Here is a 19,321-nt window from a genome sequence, read left to right as displayed (position 1 = left end):
CAAATGGCAAAGGTTAATTCGAAAAGATTTCAGATTCGGTGCATCGATCAATAATTCTACAAGGATTGATGCCGGTTTTTACAACATAATTTTGAAAAGTGAGCGATGACTTCATTATTTTTTTTAACGCAACTCTTCTAAATTCAGAATATTAAAAAAATGCTGGAGAATGTGGTCGCATGGGTTCTAAACAATTATATTGGAGAGTATCTGGAAGATTTGAATACCGATCAGTTGTCAGTTGCACTTTTATCTGGTGAGATTTCGAAACATCCTTAAAATTGAATTAAATTGCGTGAGATAAGCTATGAAACTTTAAACAGAAAATCTAAAAATATTAGAAAAATCTCTAAGAATTCATTTATTTTTGTTGTTGTTTCAATTTATCAAAAGGTTAAATTAAAATCAGTTAAAAAATATTTCTATTGATTGTTCAATTTTTTAATTGCAGGACAAGTTGAATTGGAAAATGTTCCACTCAAAAAGACAGCTCTTCGAAAATTGGATCTTCCAGTCGAAGTTAAATCAGGTCTCCTTGGAAAACTGACATTATCAGTTCCAATTACTCATATAAGATCAGAGCCATGGACATTAAAGCTCAGCGATGTGCTCATTATAGTTGGACCATTATCTAGTGAAAAACGATATGATGTGGAAGCAGTTGAACAAGTAGAGCAACAACGAAAAGAGCAAATGCTGGAAGAACTCGAATTACGACACAAGACGGCGTTATTCGATTTGTGTGGAATTCCGATTCCAGAATCACAGGATTCGTGGTGGGGAGCATCACTTATTTCAACTGTGCTCAATAATATTCAGGTTAATTTAATTTTGAATATGAAGCTGGTTTTGAGGTTTTAAAATAAAAATAAAAATAATGGAATTATTATTTTTTTGACTATAAAACATTTTAAACCAGTCTTTTTTAAATTTAAAAACATAGTTGACACATAAAAAATTTTTAAAAAATAAATTAAAATGCGAGAAGTTCGAAGGTTTTTGTTAAAAAAAAAAGAGAAAACAGTCTTTATTTAAAAAAAAAGTTATCTTCAAGTTTTTTATCTTAATTCAATACTACCCATTTATGTTCTGAAGAATAATCAATTATTAATTGAAAAAATACAATTAATACCCAGACGCAAAAAAATCCGATTTTTTCGTCAAAATGACGGCACTCGGTCTCGACACGACAATTTTTGTTAACTGCGAGAAGGTGTGCGCCTTTAAAGAGTACTGTAGTTTCAAATTTTGGTTCTACCGAATTTCCCTCTATTTTCATAGTTTTTCTCTTGATTTTGATCAATTTTCAGTGATTTGCATGTGTTTATTTCTTTTTAATGAAAAATTATTTATTTATTTTATTTATCGAAGAACTATCTTTAAAAAATCGATGAAAATTCCGCAAAATTTAGCGTCTGGGTATTATTTAAGAAACAAAAAAATTCCGAGAAGTGAAAACTTTAATATTTGCTTCAAAAATAATAAATTTACAGTTAATTCTCAACAATGTTCACATTCGATACGAAGATGATACCACAATTCCTGGACAAACATTCAATTGTGGAATTCGAATTCAAAAAATGACAATGCAAACCACAAATCATCATTGGAAACCCGGATTCGCTGAACCACAAAAAGGAACGAATACTTTCAAGAAATTAGAATTAGGCGGTTTCAGTATTTATTGGAATTCGAAAACCACGATGACGGAAAATATTGAAGATTCGAAGCAGCTGAAGTTGATTCTTGCACCTGAAACATCCTCTAACGCTTATATTATTCAACCATGTAGCGCTGAATTGAGAATGGAAAAGAATTCGAGCAAATTTCCATTGAAAAGCAAAGTTCCACGATTTAAGTTCTTTATGAGGCCCGACATCTTAGGATTAGAATTGACGAGGCATCAGATGACACAGTTGAGAGCTGTAAATCGAGAATGGGCAAGATTTGAAAGAGCTAGGCAACACAGAAAGTGGAGACCATTGTGCACAATTGGAGAAAAGTGAGAATTTCAATATGAAAGTTATAAATTTAAAAAAATTAACGCAAAAACCTATTGAAAAAATCTGAAAGTCAATGCAATTTTTGCTGTAGTTTTCTAAAAAAAAAGGTCCAAAATGACCGAATATCATAATAAAACACTCCAATAAAATTTGGATTTTTCAAAAATTAAAATTCCACATATTTTGGCTTTTAGTTATTCCTATGATATCTGGATATTTTAGCACTATTGGAATAGTTTTTAATAATTTCCTAATGACCTTCAAAATGTATTTTAAATTCAAAATATTCCAAATTTTCAGTGCAAAAGAATGGTGGAAGTTTGCATACAATCGAGTTCTTGAAGAAAGTCGACGAGCCAATGCCAATCGAACGTGGGATTTTGCACACGAAAGAGCGAGTAGATTCAATGCATACTGTAGAGCTTATCGAAAACGACTTATTGGATTAATTGCGAATCCTAATGCAATTCAATCGACAGTTAGTACAGATGACTCGAATACAAATCCATCAAATGCTCTGGCCGTAGTTCCTGTGACAACTTCGAATGGAGCTTCCAGTAATCACAATCAATCTTTGGAAAGTACTGCAATCATGAAACAGATCGAACGAGATGCTCAATACACATATCACGAATTACATCTTTTTCGGGAAACTGTTTTTCGAAAGCTCATCAGAGAAAAAGAGAAAGAGTTGGGAATTACCGCAGCTCCAATTGACACTGAGGATGCATTTGAGACACTTGAACCACCACCGGATGAGATTATTGTTGATGAACCAACTGCTCCAACTGAACCAACTAATGGTGGTCTGTATGGTTGGATTACTGGATTCTTTGGGCAAGCTCAACAAGATGAGAAGCAGGAGGATAATAAATTTGACTTTGGCAATGTAGATGTTGGAGAGTTGAAAGATATTAATGTTAAAGAAATGGAAGAGGAGATTCTGGATGTTTTACACGAATCGTGGGATGATTCAACGCTTCTTCGAAGGGATGCTCTATTGGCTCAAATATCATTACGGCTGGAACATTTAACATTAAGATTTGTTGATAGTGATGTTCATGATGGTATCGAACAACAACGAGTTCTTGCATTGGAGTTATCTGGAGTCAGTTCACGTTGGGAACTCAGTCCGAAACAACATTATTTATCAGTTGATGTAACTGTTAACGATATGAGTGTTCAACGTCTTCGATCAGGACATCCACGGCCGAAAAGCAAGTTTGCAGAACTCTCGGAATCTCTATTATATTCAACTGCAGAAAGTACAAAAATGCTTTTGACAGTTGGTAGAGATGGAACAGATGTAATATCTTCAAAAGTTCCAATGTTCAGTATGCATTACATTCGAAAATCACCCAGATTGATTGTAAAACACATGGTTAATTGTCGATTGAGGCCTGTGAGTATTGTCTACGAAGAAGGAGCACTTGAAGGACTATCCACGTTGTTCTCCGATGATCCGACAGTTTTTGATGAGTTTATGAAGAAAGCGGCACAAGCAAGTGGATCCAGTGAATCGGATGAAGCATTGGTTGATATTAAAGTTGATGCTCAAAATGTTTCAATAATCGAATCGCATGTTTTTGTGAATTTGGAATTACCAGCAGTTCGAATGGAAGTTCGTGGTAGAGGATGGACCAGAAGAGAACTACGTCCAACTACAATATGGGAACCAGGAGAGCCGATTGCATGTTTGAATGTTGATGGGCTCAATTTCAATGTGGTTTCAAAAGAACAACACTTGACCAACGTATGTTGAAATATACTTTAAAAAAAACTAATAAAACTAAAATTTCAGTTGAAACTTGCTATTGGGCATATGGAAATGAGGGATATGATCGAGAATACATCATATCCACTATTCACCACTTCATCTCAAGCCTCACAAATGAAATCGATCTCGAATTCCTGTCCAGATCTTCATAAAACTGAAAAAAGTGTTCCTGCTCGGCAATCGAAATCTCATCAGAATCATCATATTCCAATAATTTCGTCTTCGGTACCAGATGAATCATATGCTGATTATATAAAACCTTGTAAGTTGATATTGATAGTTTTAAATTTCAATGCGTAAAAAAAGCATTAAAAAATACTCAAAAATTTTTTTTAGAATTTTATGTCAATTTTTTTTGGTAAATTACTAAATTCTAGACAATTTGAGCTTTTTGAGATTTTTTTATCATTGCTGCAGGTTAAAAACTCCTGTAAAGTTTAAGTAAAATTAATTGAAGCATAACTTTAAAAAAAAACTTGTAGAAAATTACTTTTCGACTATAGTCAAAATTAAGGATTTGAAACATTTTAGCACTATAAAATGAATTTTTAAAAATTATTTTTTGGCGAAAATCCACTTTTAAACAATTGAATTCTGTTTTCAATGTTAAATTTAATCGTTTTCAGTAAATCTAACGACGATGACAATTACATCTGCCACGTCAATTGACAATCACGCATTGACAAGTGCGCCGGCGCCCCCGATTCCGAGTAGAGTTATGAAGCCGGAAGTGACGATCAAGATGACCTATGTGGACAAATTGCACTCACAGTTTGAGAGAAAATATAAAAAGGTTAGTATTTAGAGGGTTATTATACTACGGAGTATTTTGTTGTAGTTTTAAATCTGGAAATCAATGAGATGAAAATGTACATTTCTCTTACCCGAAAATAGGAATAGGTCACGATATTATTCTCTAAAAAACTACAGAGGGCGTAGAGCGAGTGAGCGTTGATTGTTTTGACGATGATCATCGAAACGAGGAGAAGAGGTACTTGATGGGAAATTGTATAGTAGTAATGATATTGGTTATTGAACTTGTTCAAAAAACGCAGTTATTTATGGGAACAAAGCTCAACAGATAGGACTTTGTTTTTAATCAAAAGTTTAGGATTCAAATTTTGATTTGTATAAAATATTTGAACTCAATTTTCAACATAAATGCTTATCTATCAGATTTTGGTGCGATAATTCAACTTTTGCAATTAAAAATTAATATATTAATATTGAAAAAGTGTTTTAATTAAAACCTTTTGTTGAAGCTCAAAAAGATACTTCTTCATCAATTTTTAATTGTGAAGTATAAATTATCGTACCGAATTAGACAGTTTTGTAGGTTTTTCAAATCAGAAACTCTAAAATGTTTCAACGATCTATGTCAATATGAGTAAAAGTTACATTGCATGGCTAAGTTGATGGATGAACACGTGGTCATTTATAATAATATCACTGTTTAAAAAACATGTAAGATTTTGCATGTGTGTGGTCTTAGATGTGGTCATTAAAGATTTAAAGTGTTTAGTCATATATTGAATTTCTCTGATAAAACTTGGTCTTCCAAACCATAAATTCAGTGACGCTACTCTTATAACGTATCTATTTCCGTACATCTCCGAAGTTTTAACCCGATGCCGTCAAACTTGAAACCATCACACATACACAATCAATAACTATGACGGCAATGAAATTCATCAGATTATTGTTATCACACCACCTTTAGCTCTCACCGGAAGCACCGGATTCCATTTTCAATTTCCGTCAAATACGCACTTTCACTCTACTTTTCTATTGTATCACGTACAGGAAATTGATTGTGGAGGTGCGTATCATGGGATTTTTAGTCGTCAACAAAATGATTCTTGGAATACTTATTCCTCGGGTTACGGTAGCCAACGTCATTTTCAATGTGGTAGGTCCAATAATTTCCACATGACATTCTTCACCTTGAAACTGCAAATCGAAAGAGTTTAGAACTGAAATAGAATTCATGGGAGTTGTCCGAAATATATTCTCACGTCTGTTACCCGAATAGGTCAGTTGAAGTAAATCTGGAATTGAGAATATTATTCAATTTCTTCATAAAATTCAAACACGGAACAAGATATATTTGAATCTGAAATGGCGAATTTTCTTCAGAACTAGCCGACGATCTTTCTCAGAACGATTGTAGATTTCGCCCCAAGATATTGTAAAGCTCTTTTGGATTGAATTGGATTAGATGCACAACAACGACCTTTCGGCTACTCCCCACACGAACATAAATCTGCAGAAATTTAGTGCAATAATCTTTCAGAATTTAAGCACAGTTGGATTTCAAATTTCTTCAGCAGATCTAGTTCTCTAGTTCCGCAACTCTTCGGGCCACCAGCACAGCAATTGGGCTCCCAAGTTCACGATATGCTATGCATTATTTAGTAATTTGCTCTTCTTCGTCTTTTCTTTTTTTTCATTTCTCTTTTGATCTACAAATTTGTATCCGGCAACCCACACGAAATAATTTATTTGGAACTCAAAATAGAAATGAGTTGAAAAATACTCGACCAAATACATTTTGCACCACGCAAAATCCGCTCCAATGAAATGAAAACAATTCTTCAGGATGTGTAAGAGCCACTTCAACAAAAATTGTTTATTCGCAAAAAGAAAAGAACGGTTATGATGCTGTACACTGACACAAATCGACGACAAAATGAAAAGAGAGAAAAAAAGGGAGCGCTTCTGAATTTTTGAATTTTTATTTGATTGGTTGGTTGGCGAGAGAAACAATGAAAAGTAGATCATCAAATCACAGATCAGTTCGGGGTGATGGATTGTTCGAAAAACGGAAAGGGTATGGAAGAACCAGAGAAGCTTGCGATTATTTAAAGTTGAAGATATTCGACTGGTCTCCACCATAAATTGCACGCATTTCAGCCAATGAAATGTCAGGGGAAGATGATCGCTTTCCGAATCTGTAATTATTTGTTTTTCCTCGAATTAGTTTGTTTTCGGACGGATGGTATGACTATGAAAAGAAAACTGATAGCATCGCTAGAAATGACACCTACTACCAAAAGAACATAAAAGAATATATAAAATGTGTCAAAGATGCATGACAATAGGATCCGATTCCTTTTTTATTGTTTTTTTTTCGAAATTCTTCCTGGGTGGTCAAAACAATAATAAGAATTGAATGGGAATCTAATTTTCTAAATTTTGACTTCCTAATCATCCGCTTCACTGAACCTATGAACTTTAGCGCTATCCTTCTAAAGTGAACGGAAGCGGGAAAGATTTCGATTTTCGAGGTTTGAGGTTCAGGAAATGATGAATTTGTCATGGTTACCAACCTCATTCGCCCGCCGAGTCCCTTTCCCTTAAGCTCTCCAATGATATCTCCAAATGCTGAAGCTTCACGACGTTCCATGAAGATCGGACGCTCTTCGTCGATTGGCTGTAAATATGTAGATATATTACCATGATCATCTGAGATATCTTATATTTTATAGATATGACGGCAGTTACTAACTCCCTCGCTTGCAAATAGTTTTGATCTTATCCTCAGATTTTTCTAGTTTAAGCCGGCTTAAAGACTATATTTATAGAGGAAGTTATTATATTTGAATGCTGTTGACAAGAAATTCAAAGTCCTCTGGCTTTAAAATGATCTGTGGTTTCATAGATACTTCAAATAGCTTTAACACGATGTGACATCCACAAATTCAGATTAAGAATATTCGGTCCATTCAGAGCTGTGCGGCCGTTTCGAAAAAACGAGTGGGACGATGATTTTATTGGTCCCATGACTCAAATTTGTCTTGATTCTTTACAAGAAATGAAAACAAAAACACATCAGTCAATTTTAACAACATTGTGTTTGCAACTGGGAAGTTGTGATCTACAAACAAAATAGACCCAGTTAAGCGCACATTTTGGTGGGAAAGGAACGATTTTAAAGAGTTTATTCAATTTCGCCGAGCAATTATCTAGATTCACACAGCAGACATTAATCCAATAGTTTTCGAACATACGAATGCACATTACGCTCTTCCATTTATTTTCCGTGTAAGCTGAGCACAAAGAGATTCTACGAATCATACTAGATATACTATTATTAGTTTGAAATGAGGTGTAATATAAAATAAGGTTATGAGAATTCTACATGGTGGTTAACTAAAAACCCGAAATCCGCTTTACCTGAGCCGAAGAGAATGTCATCAAAGTGATGGCGACCAACAGGAAAGTAAGAATCTGTGTTAGGGAGAACATCTGAGGACGATTGTTGTGTACCGGAATAGCAACACCAAAAATGAAGTAAGCTCAATGGAAAAACGCCGCAGTCACCTCTGTGAAAGCCACGCCCACTTGGAGGGCGGAGCAATTGTGCATTCACGGGCGGTATGATGAGAGAAAGGAAGCGAGGAGGGAGCTCGGAATAATTTGAATGGGTTGTAGTATTTGGCAGAAATGGGTCAGTTGCTATTTGTGATGGAGGATTCTGATTTGACAATTGGACAGAATCACTGAAACAGATTAAAAAAATACAAGTTGAGAGATTAGCGTCTTCTGATTCTAGTCATTGCGACATATTATCTGATTTTTGTGAAACACCGCAATTATGCTATAAAATGACCATCGCTATGACGCCAATGATATCTATTTCTGAAATGAAACGAGTTACCGTAGTAATCCAAAATTTAGAATAAGTTGCTAGATTCACAAGAATACGCCAGGAATCTACGAATGAAAGTCGACTTTTTTATTTATTTTGAGAAATAAAACTGTACATTACAATTTTGATGTAACTGAAAACTATCAAATGTCACCTTTGGATGAATTTTTAATGTCGTGTTGTTACGATGTACTATGGTTGCCGAAAACATCGTTGGGAGTGAAATCATTTTTAAAATATATATTCACATGCTTACAAATGCATGTTTTCGGCTATGTTGTTTGTGCATTCGAATCCTTACCGCACTGAAGTGCTATCTCAAACTTTAGAGGTCGAATTTAAATGTCATGTCTAGACTAGAATCATAAGAAATAAAGTGACAAGGTACTAGTGAACACAGAGATTTTAAAAATGAAGCAATGCTTACTTTTATTAGCGAGAATATTATGGAAATTCAGATGGTGCATCAGGTGTGCATGGTCCGACATGTCCCGGGATGCGCCACTCAATGTATGTCTTTTCATAGGGCGAGTCGGATCCCGAGAGATGTCGGGCCATGTAGAACCAATACGAGAATCTCATCAGTCTGAATCGGGTGGGCTGCTGTTCGGCAAATTGTTTTTTGTCGACAAATTCGGCAAATCGCAAATTGCCCAAAATTTTCATTTTCGGCAAATTGTCGATTTGCCGGAAATGTTTAGATATAGGAACATTCATAGGATGCGTACAATTTTGCCGGTTGAAATAGAAATTCTGAAATTTCCAAAAAAAAGTGCAAAACCACAAATTTCCGGTTTTCCGGCAAATCGGCATGTTGCCGGAAATTTTGAATTCCGGCAATTTGGTGATTTTTCGGAAAAAATCGTTTGCCGCCCACCCATATTCTGAATTTCAAAAGGTTTTTCATTAATAAAACCTTGTGGACTCGGCAAATTAGTTAACTCGAAGGCGTTTACTAAAATAGCTGTCTCCATGTTCTCTGGACTCATTTTTTATTTGATTTGTTGACCCGAAGGTCCAGAATTGGTGGCAATTTTTCACGGTCAAATAGCATACGAAACTCGCATGAGGGGACTTTCTTGGACCCCCGTCTCTATCTTTTTTCTAAAGGGTACATATGGGCGTTTCCGCCCCCGAGATTTCCCGTATTTTTGGAAATCCGCGTATTTTCGTCGGATTATAAATAGCTCATCGGGAACAAAAAGGCCAAAACCACTGAGGGAAGAGATGAAAATTTTCAATATTTTGATGAGGGAGAAACACATGATGGAATAATGAATGAGAGTGTAAAATATGACGCGGTAGCTCTTTCCATATTCTTTTTTTTTGCAGCGCAATTGCTCGATCGAAATAGAAATGGATGAGATGGAAATGCAAATGAATCGACGTACATGGACAGCTCTTCTTGAAATGAGTGGTATACTTGGAGTAGATGAACATGAAAAGTCGGAAGAAAATGTAACAGTCACAAATAAAACAACATCGTCGAAAGCAGTTGCCTCTTTCCTTGTTGGATGTACTCTCAGAGCACGAAATTGGAGAGTTGGAATGCCTTTTCCAAAGAATAACACACGACTTGGTGTAATTTCACTGATGAACACAGAGCTCGAGTCAACAATGGAGCTTAGTGAGAGCAATTCGAATACGTTGGCAATGAAGCTAATGGTTGATGGAATGAGAATTGATGATTCAACACCATTTTATTCAGGTAATTATAATATAAAACTATCAACAATTAGCGTCGTAGGCTGTTACAGCACTTCAACTACAGTAACCCTACAGAAAATCTAAGCAGTAAATATCGCCCAGAAATTTTTGCACCATACATATGGTATTCGACATCACAAAGTTATGTTAATTGCAAAAATCTGTGCGCCTTTAAAGAATACTGTAATTTTAAATTTTTGTTGCTCCGGAATTAAATCGATTTTCAATTTTTTTTTTAATATTAATTAATTAATTTTTTAAATAAAATATTAAAACCATAAGAATTTGAAAAAGAAACTACAAAAACCAAGGAAATTCCGCACCAACTAAAATTTGAAATTACAGTACTCTTTAAAGAAGCATGCCTTTTGCATTTGAGAAAAATTGTCGTGTCGAGACCTGGTACCGTATTTTTTGGCGTTTTTTTGCAAAATTTCTGGGTAATATGATGATGATTTCTAGAAGATTACCTCGAAATCTATTGTCAATTAGCCCACAGTTTTAGTGAATTTGAAACATATTCCACATGAAACATTAGAAGTATAATTTATACAATTTTTTGAGTCAAAATAAGCTACTCACTTAATTTTAGAAACGTGGGTGGAATTTTGAGATGCCCTATTATGTTGTTGTTGCACTTTTGATACAAAGTCTATGAATAAATTTAATTTGTTGTTCACAGAAATGTACACGGAACGCTTGATCATGCTTGACGAACAATTTGAAAATGCATCCAGTGGATTTGGAGGCCCGACTCAAACGAAACGAAGGCTAGATGACTCCAAACGAATTGTGATCGATGTTGTGAAGTATTTGGGAGAAGATCCTTCGAGAGAATGTGATGTTTCAATTGGTTTTCATGTTCCATCGAATCAAAAGTTCTATTATGTTCATACTCATCGATTCTTCTGTGCTCTTATGGAATTCTGGATGCAATTCAATGAGTTAATGAATATTGTTACAAAAAGCAAGAAATTGAAAGTTGAAGAAGGAGCACGTGCAAAATGCTCACTTGATGTCGATATTCAATGTGCAGTTTCATTTCTGATGCCTCTGAACTCTACGTCACCTGAGATTTTATTGTGGCAAGCTGATTCGATGAAACTGAAAAACACTTTCAAGACCCTTTCTTCTTTGAAAACAGAGATTTTTGATAAATACTCGATCGAAAGTGACTATGGATATGATTCGAATATTGATTGCCTATTGGATTATGGTGATATGATTCTTTCGAATGTTCGTGCTCATGAAGCTCGTCAAATTGATCGTCTACAGAATATGAAGAATCTGGATTTAGTTGGAGAGAAAGCATTCCAACAAGCCGCTTTTGTGCTCACAAGTCCAAATGTGTTTTCTCGAAGATTTGATCTTAACAATAAGTTTCTTCGAAATTTAGATTCAGTGTTCTCCAAAAACGCACCGGATCTGACCATCATCACACGAATCAGTGGACTGAAATGGAGAATGACGACACAGTTTTATGTTCTGATGAGAGCAGTAATTGAGAAAAACTTTGGAGAACCAATGATCCCTGTGGCTGAAACGATTCCAACAGAGATTCTACAATTACCAACTGATGTAATGGAGGTGGAATGCATTCAGAAATATGCGACACTCTCCTTCCGAATGGTTTTCGAAGATGTTGATTTGAATTTGGAAGTTCCTAGGAAACTTGGTGAACAACAGAAGGCGGTTCTAGATGGAAAATGGCAGCCATTTGCAAACGTAAAGTTGGAAAGAGCACGGATTTCATTTGATGCATTTGAAGATAATCAATCGGAATTAGATTTGATTTGTGAGAGAGTCGAATTAGTTGACACGACCTCCAACGGACCGAAGAACTGTTTCCCAGTCATTTTGCAACATACCGATTCAGGAAAACAGTAAGTTATTAGAATCGATGTGCTAAAAATGTAGCAAAAAATTCGACCAAAAAACAAAAAATCAAATTTTTCATCATACTAACGAAAACATAAAATTTTTGAAAAAAACATTTCTTTTTTTTTGTTTTTTAGGTCCGCAAAAACCAAAAAAAAAAAGATTATATTTCCTATTTTCAAAAGATCTATTCCTATTTGCCAAACGGAAAATTTGCGATTTGTTGCGCTAAAAATACAGTATCCGGTCTCGATACGACAAAATTTTGTTACATGAAAAATCATGTGCGCCTTTAAAGATTACTGTAATTTCAAATTTTTGTGGCTGTTGTCATAGTTTTTCTATAAAAATTTATTTAAGACAAAAAACACAATTTTTAACAAATCTTATTTATAAAAAACTGTGACAAATATAGGAAAATTCTACAAAACTTTAAAATTACAGTACTCTTTTAAGACCCATGCTCGTTTTTCTTTTACAAAAAAAAACGTGTCGAGACCAGATATCGTATTTTTTAATGCAATATTTCGGATAATAAATGATCAAATATTACACAATTATAGTTTTTTTTGCAGTTCTCGACCAGCAACTCCTGTCACATCTTCCATTAATTCTTCTCTGATGCTTGAAGCACATATAATGATGAAAAAAGATGAATGTCCCGTTCTCACACTCGTTCTATGTAACGCCCGTGTCATTCTTGCCTACGATTGGCTCGACGATCTGAAACAATTTATAATGCTTTATACCGATTTTATTCCGAAATGTAAGTTGTCCAATGTTCCGAAATTCGATATTAGAAAATTTTTTTTGCAGATTCCGATGAGATTCCATATCACCTCACAGAGTCTGGGCGTCGTCAAACATTTTCGAAAACTCATGATGGAGCTATAATCGAACGAAATGCACATGCAACTGATTCCACTTCATCACAGTTTCCAACGTTTTCAGTTAAGATCACACTTCGAGATTCTGATCTTTATATACTGGAGAATCCGTTTGTAAAAAATAGTTTTGCAATGATAGCGTCAACTACTGCAGTATTGAATATGAATGATAATGGTGGATATATTTCTGCAAATTTGGAAATTCAATCAATGAAGCTTGGATGGTGTTCAATGCAACATGAGAAACAAACGAGAAATTTATGTTCAAATGATTTCTCGATAACTATTGCATTGCACATTGATACATCTTTATTTGTAAATCAATCGAAACAGAATAAGGGAATGGTTGTAACACCACCGATACGGCATGCTTTAGAGGTAAATTTAAATTTAAAATTTAAAAGCTAAATATATTAGTTTTGAAATCCCATATATTCTTCAATACAGGAACAAAATTCAACTACTTTTTTGATAGAGGTTTGTAAAAAAATGGGATGGATACGGTATTCGTGTTTCTTCGTTTATATATGTCGGGCGTTTTTTTTGTTGAATTTTTAATCCTTGTCCATTCAAAATTTCTAATTTCTAATTTAAAACGATGGGGTCTAATATTTAGTTTTACATCCCTGTTTTACGGGATTTTTAATTTTTAATCAAATTCCAATAACTACAGATGTGTTTCAGATCGAAGTTGTCAAAATGATTTGCCGATTGTCGTACAAAGATGCTCGTGCTTTGAAGGCAGTTATTCAAGGATATACCAAGAATTATATAGAAGTACTGAAGAAACCATTGATTCCAATTATTGTTCCACAACCACCATCTAAACGTATTTTTCCAGAATCAGTTCCAGTAGACTAAATATTTAACATTTTCAGCAATTGACATTTCAATGTACATGATTCAAACTGAACATACGGATTTATGGATTCTCGACGATCTTCAGTCCAACTCGATTCCATTGTTGAGATTATCAGTTGCTCGTGAGTATTTTAAAGGTTTATGTCTAAATTAGTTTCCCAATTTCAGATGTTTGCTTGAAAAAGACGGGTGAACGAATCATTGCTTCATTCCATGTTTCAATGGATTATTTCAATCAAAGAATATTCGGATGGGAACCTGTCATTGAAGAATGGAAAATTCTTCGCTTCCTGCACAACAAAAAGGATTTAAAACAAACTATCGAATGGGTCGCTGAGACGAAGAGTACTTTGAATATTAATGTTACCGAACAGCTCATTCAACAATCGATTCAATGGAATACCAAACTTCCGGCTATTCTTGCTTCATTCGAACGTGACGATTTCAGAAATCAGTGTACTCGATCGAGTAGTGATCATTTACCATATGTGATGAAGAATACAACAGGTTGTGAAGTTCATTTCACCACAGCCGTGGAAGATGTTTTAACGGCAAGATCGGAGCAGAGAAAGTCAACAACTAGATGGATGACAGTTGGAAGAGGACAAGAAAAGAATTTCGAATTCCCGGCAAGGCTTTTACTTTATTCACATCTTGAAAGGGAACCACCTCGTCAGTTGATAGTCCGTGTGTCAGGATGGGATGAAATATCGCCTGTTAATGTTGATTCGTGTGGAACTTATTTCCGAGTTATCAAAGCTCTTCGTCCACAACTCAAAAATGCTCGTCTACTTATTTCGGTAACGATGGAGAATGATGGAAAGAAAGTAGTTACATTGAAATCTTCAATTGATATCACAAATCATCTACCACATCCAATTGCCGTTCAGACTGAAGGAACAAGTATGTTTTAAATTTAGTTTCCCAGTTAAATTTTAATTTCTAAAAGTTTCAGAAGGCGGTGAAGTGATGAGTGTAGAGCCAAATGGAGTTGTCTCAGTGCCTCTCGAATTCGCACATTGTACATTGACCGCTTATCCTGTTGGACCAATGCCAGTGATTGAACATGCAGAATTATCATGGAAAAGTGTACGGATATCAGGAGAAGTGTGCAATCAGACACAGAGGCTCAAAACTCGATCTGACTCGAATCTCAATCGATTCTACTGGGTGTGCACTGCAATTCGGAGAGAATACTATCCGGAGCACGATTTTGAATCACTTCCTGGGCATTCTATTCATCTTGTTGCACCACTTTCTCTACAGAACCTTCTTCCGATTGATGTGGAAATCAAGATTCAAGATAACGTCTTCGCTATTGCTGCAAGTAAATCAATGCTAATCACATCTGTTGATATTACCAAAGAGCTGTCAATTACTGTATCAACTGACCGATTGCAATCTCAAGCACCACTTCTTATCAACAAAGCTTCCATCGGAGAAGGTACACTACTTTTCACAAAAATGGCCGATTCGAAAGGACATTTGCTTGATATGTATTGTCATGTGAGACTAGGTGTGGCTCAGGCGATTTCGGTATCTCTTTGGGTACCCTATTGGATTGTCAACAAATCTGGAATACCACTGATCATACAACAAGAAGCTGTTAAATGGGAAGCTGCTGGACAAATGGAAGAACATGAAAAAGCGAAAGATAGACATCCTCTGATGTTCTCATTTGCCGATGAAAACTGTCCGAAGGCTTGTCGTGTAAGAGTTGGAAATGCCTATATCAGAGAAAACGGATATCGATCAATTCTCAGTGAAAAATTCACATTAACTCCTGGAGTGCAAGCGTTAAAATTACGAGTAGAACACAAGACCAAACCGACATTCTATTACAATTTGGGAGTGGAGGTGCGGCCGGGAACCGGAAGGTATAAGGATACACAAGTTGTTCTTCTCACTTCAAGATTTTTACTTCAAAATCAATCAACAGTGGCTCTATCTGTCTGCCATCACGATCTAGTTGAGGTAGGAATTTATATTAAGATCGAATAGAAATTTTTAAAAATTATTTTCAGATGGAAAAGGACCACGTTCACCTTGCTGCCCAATCTTCTACCACTTGGAATGAAAACTATGCAGGAAGACGTATGTTGTGTGTACGTCGAGCTGATGTCAAACACTGGAGTTGTCCTTTTCTGATCGATCGAATCGGATCTTTTCATGTCACAATGCGAGATGCTGATGAAACTCCGAGATTCATTCGCGTCGAAATTATTCTTACTTCTGCAGTTTTCCAAATCACATTCACTAATGCCGATTTGTATCCACCACCAATCAGAATTGAAAATTTGACGGATGTTCCAGTACTTTATCAACAAGAAAGTAGTACTCCTGCTCGACCTCATCTACGAACAATTTGCAAATCAAGAAGTGTAGTGGATTATGCATGGGATGATTTGTATGGTAATAAGAAGATGGTGTTGCAAGTATTTGAAAATCGAAGTAAATCCTATGAAATCAGTCTTCCTGGGCCAGCCGAACCACTTGTTTATGAGAATAGTTCGTATATCCAGCTGGCTCATAGCTTCACAAAACGCAGTGGAAAAGGTTCCGGAGAATTCACAGATGAACAAGAATTAGTACTGGAAACGATGCAAAAGGGAAAAGTGATGTTGAACAAGCAGTGTAGAACGGAAGACAATCAATTGTGGAAGTTATGTGCAGATGGATGCATTGAAAATGTTGGAATGAATCATCGAAAACGAAGTGACTCTAGACTTGTTCTAGATGTTCTTGAAAAGACGGGAGGTCGATTAATGATGATGGAAAGAGACAAAAGGCGTAACAAATGGCAAAGATGGACTTGGATGCCTGATGGAAGATTATGTCTCATCGATAGTCCACACTTGATGATGACATCTAAACAAACAGAAGCTGTCGTTGTTGAAGCTGATGGACTTGCACCGAAGGGAGAAGATGGTGTTGCTGTTACTCAAATATGGAAAGTTCAGAGGCAAAGACCTGGAAGTGGTACACTTGGAGTCGAGTTTTTGCATTCCGGTCCGACGGTTCTGATCAGAATTACTGATAGAGAATTTCAAACAAGAGCAGTATCGGAACCAATGATTCAGGCAGCCAATAAATTAGGTTTGTTGTCTACTTTCTATGTGGTAATTACAACAAAAAATATTTTCAGCTGTTCTTGATGTAAGTATTACAATGCGTGGAGGACTAGGAATTTCGGTTGTGAATGGACTTCAAGAGGAATTGATTTACGCGCATTTTGGTGGGATCGTAGTCAGTGCACGACGAGTCGACAAAACATATCAGATGACAGGAAGTGTGGATGTTATTCAAATTGACAATCAGCTGCTATCGTCTGATCGATGGCAAGTGTTGTATTGTCAACCAGATGCTGGACAGAACTATGATGATCAGATGTTGGAGCTTCCTGCTGGTATTCCAGTCACTGGAAGACCTGCTTTGAAACTAGAAATGAATTGCACTTCTATGAAACACTATGATTCATTCGACTGCTTCCGTTTGAAAGTTTGCGACATGAGTGTTCAACTCGACGAGCTTCTGCTCTGGAAAATAGTTCAAATGGCTCAATCCTCGGACGCGGCTTCATCGGTTCAGCAGAGAGCACTCAACTTACCACCGAACACCGAACTTGAAAGACATGATCCTTTGAGAACGAGACGATGGTATTTTGGAACATTGGATCTGGAAATGGGACACGTTGGTTTGAGTGGTAAGATTTTGGAGTTGTTGGTATTTTATTATATTTTCTTTTCAGTTGTTACTGTATCAAAATCTGGTCTCCCACGTGATCTGCGTCTTCTCAAGCAACAATTCAATGTGAAGCTAATTTCATTCGAAAATGCTTCAGTTGCCTTACCCCCATTCCGACAGTACCACTATTTCGAGACATCATCATTTCTTCTAGAATCACTTCAGAAGTTCTATCTGGCGGAGCTTCAGAAGCAAACTTTGAGCATCATTGTGACCCTCGATGCATTCGGAAATCCACTCGGACTTGTCACAGATCTTAAAGATTCATTCCAAGGCCTTTTCATCGAAGGAGATGTTCAGAGATTTGTTGCTGGACTTGGATATGGATTGTCAAACAGTGTCTCAAAAGTGGCATCATCCATGGCTTCGGGTGTCGGTGCACTTACATTTGATCAGGATCATGAATTGAAACGTCGGCATAATATGATTCGATCACATTCGTCTTCATCAACTCCTCTCACACATCTATATTCTGGAGTCAAAGGACTTGGAGTTGGTGTGCTCGGCGGAGCAACTGCCATGTTCACGAATGTTGCATCGGAAAGTCGAAAGAGTGGATTAGTGAAAGGAATGGTTTGGGGAGTTGCGACTGGTGTTGTTGATACTGTCACAAAACCAGTTCAAGGAGTATTCGATTTTGTTGAAGGAACTGCATCGGCAATGAAGGAATTAGCAATGCCAGCTACAGGTGTCAGAAGAGCAACCGCACTATGGTGAGTTGGACTACAACATTTAGAAATTTATTTTCAAATCTATCCAATCAAAAATTTCAGCCGTGTACGAATCCCTCGTCTCTGTCGAAACCTGTACCACCTGCTCCCTGCATACAATCCAAACCTAGCTCATGCTCAGATGGAGCTTCTCAGAATCAATGGATACTCGTCAAGAGAGCAACTTCTCGATGTTGAAACATGCCTTGAGCACATCGACGCGGCGAATATAGATCGTATCATTCGTCAATATGTACTTATTTCGACAAAACAGTGTTATGTTTGTCGGCAGGTAATTTATTAATTTAGAATTGAGTTACTTAATATAAATCGTTTTCAGACGAATGGAGAAAGTTCGATTGTGATCCAAAGAATCGCATATAAATATTTGAAGAGTGTTGTTGCGAGACCTCCATTGGAAAACACGTTTTCTAGTATTGGTGAGTTGGAATTATTCTGAAAGTTCCCTTTTTCCTGAAATTCCAAATTTTGCAGAAGTAAGTCTCGATATGGAAGATGCACGTCTCCGCCAAATCCATGTATGGTGCAGTAGAATTGAAGTGGCACGCCGTCTAGCAGATAAAATGCAGAGAGCCAAGCAACTATATGATCACAACAAACGAACATTGAATGATGTTGCATGGACAAAATCTTTATTTGATTCGGAACGTAGACCCGAATAGTTTTGACATTTATCACACATTTATCACTTTCTTCCTTACTTTTTTAATTTTTTTTTTCTAACACCGGTTTTTAATACCTGAAATGGGCTAGTCTTTCCTTCTTATTTTGATTAGGAAATGATGATCTACTACTTTGGATCGTTCTTAATTATTTTTCTTATCGTGATGCTTTACAATTTCTACCCTCATCTTTATTTCATCCCCCTGTTATTCCTGTGATAAGATTTTTCTCATACTTGGTTCAGTTCCTTAATTGGTTTTTTTTGCTGGGAAAACAATTCGCTTTGACTCTTAAATCGTGTATGCTTGGACATAAAATCAGTTTCTTGTTTATTATTTATTATTCTTCTCTCCTTTATTATTATTAAATAAATGATTATTCAATTTAAAAAGTACAGCATTTTCCCCGTTTTCTAGGTT

General features: G+C 36.0%; 2 protein-coding genes and 2 non-coding genes across 7 annotated transcripts; 1 reads left to right on the top strand and 3 right to left on the bottom strand.

The window, feature by feature from the left end:
* Nucleotides 1-23: 23 nt before the first annotated feature.
* vps-13D (Ricin B-type lectin domain-containing protein) lies at nucleotides 24-19,293 on the top strand (the record flags this gene model as incomplete). Of its 4 annotated transcripts, NM_001361860.3 has the most annotated exons (22): nucleotides 34-98; nucleotides 148-256; nucleotides 452-819; nucleotides 1,494-2,002; nucleotides 2,304-3,756; nucleotides 3,805-4,042; nucleotides 4,407-4,573; nucleotides 9,764-10,139; nucleotides 10,821-12,021; nucleotides 12,592-12,782; nucleotides 12,833-13,281; nucleotides 13,351-13,380; nucleotides 13,588-13,732; nucleotides 13,782-13,886; nucleotides 13,933-14,667; nucleotides 14,714-15,738; nucleotides 15,789-16,860; nucleotides 16,910-17,467; nucleotides 17,513-18,221; nucleotides 18,282-18,510; nucleotides 18,559-18,658; nucleotides 18,714-19,291. In NM_001361860.3, the coding sequence occupies 21 exons, from the start codon at nucleotides 160-162 to the stop codon at nucleotides 18,899-18,901; spliced, it is 9,945 nt and encodes a 3,314-aa protein (NP_001348703.1). In that variant the 3' UTR covers nucleotides 18,902-19,291. The 4 variants fall into 4 exon arrangements, with proteins under 4 accessions (NP_001348705.1, NP_001348706.1, NP_001348703.1 ...); NM_001361858.3 differs by lacking the exon at nucleotides 13,351-13,380 and having other exon boundaries at nucleotides 24-98; NM_001361857.4 differs by lacking the exon at nucleotides 13,351-13,380 and having other exon boundaries at nucleotides 32-98; nucleotides 14,720-15,738; nucleotides 18,714-19,293.
* flp-27 (EASAFGDIIGELKGKGLGGRMRF-amide) lies at nucleotides 6,397-8,060 on the bottom strand. Its single transcript, NM_062710.8, has 3 exons — nucleotides 7,957-8,060; nucleotides 7,110-7,213; nucleotides 6,397-6,731 (listed from the first exon to the last, which is right to left on the bottom strand). The coding sequence occupies exons 1-3, from the start codon at nucleotides 8,026-8,028 to the stop codon at nucleotides 6,638-6,640; spliced, it is 270 nt and encodes an 89-aa protein (NP_495111.1). The 5' UTR covers nucleotides 8,029-8,060; the 3' UTR covers nucleotides 6,397-6,637.
* C25H3.20 lies at nucleotides 9,459-9,650 on the bottom strand. Its single transcript, NR_051087.1, has one exon. It is a non-coding gene; the product is annotated as an Unclassified non-coding RNA C25H3.20 (non-coding RNA).
* On the bottom strand, nucleotides 10,535-10,684 carry C25H3.19. The gene has a single exon (NR_051086.1). It is a non-coding gene; the product is annotated as an Unclassified non-coding RNA C25H3.19 (non-coding RNA).
* Nucleotides 19,294-19,321: the final 28 nt, after the last annotated feature.

The sequence above is a fragment of the Caenorhabditis elegans genome, chromosome II (genome assembly GCF_000002985.6).
Source record: "Caenorhabditis elegans chromosome II".
NCBI classification, from domain to species: domain Eukaryota; kingdom Metazoa; phylum Nematoda; class Chromadorea; order Rhabditida; family Rhabditidae; genus Caenorhabditis; species Caenorhabditis elegans.
Note: the sequence above shows the minus strand (reverse complement) of the source record. Positions and strands in the feature narration are given on the sequence as shown.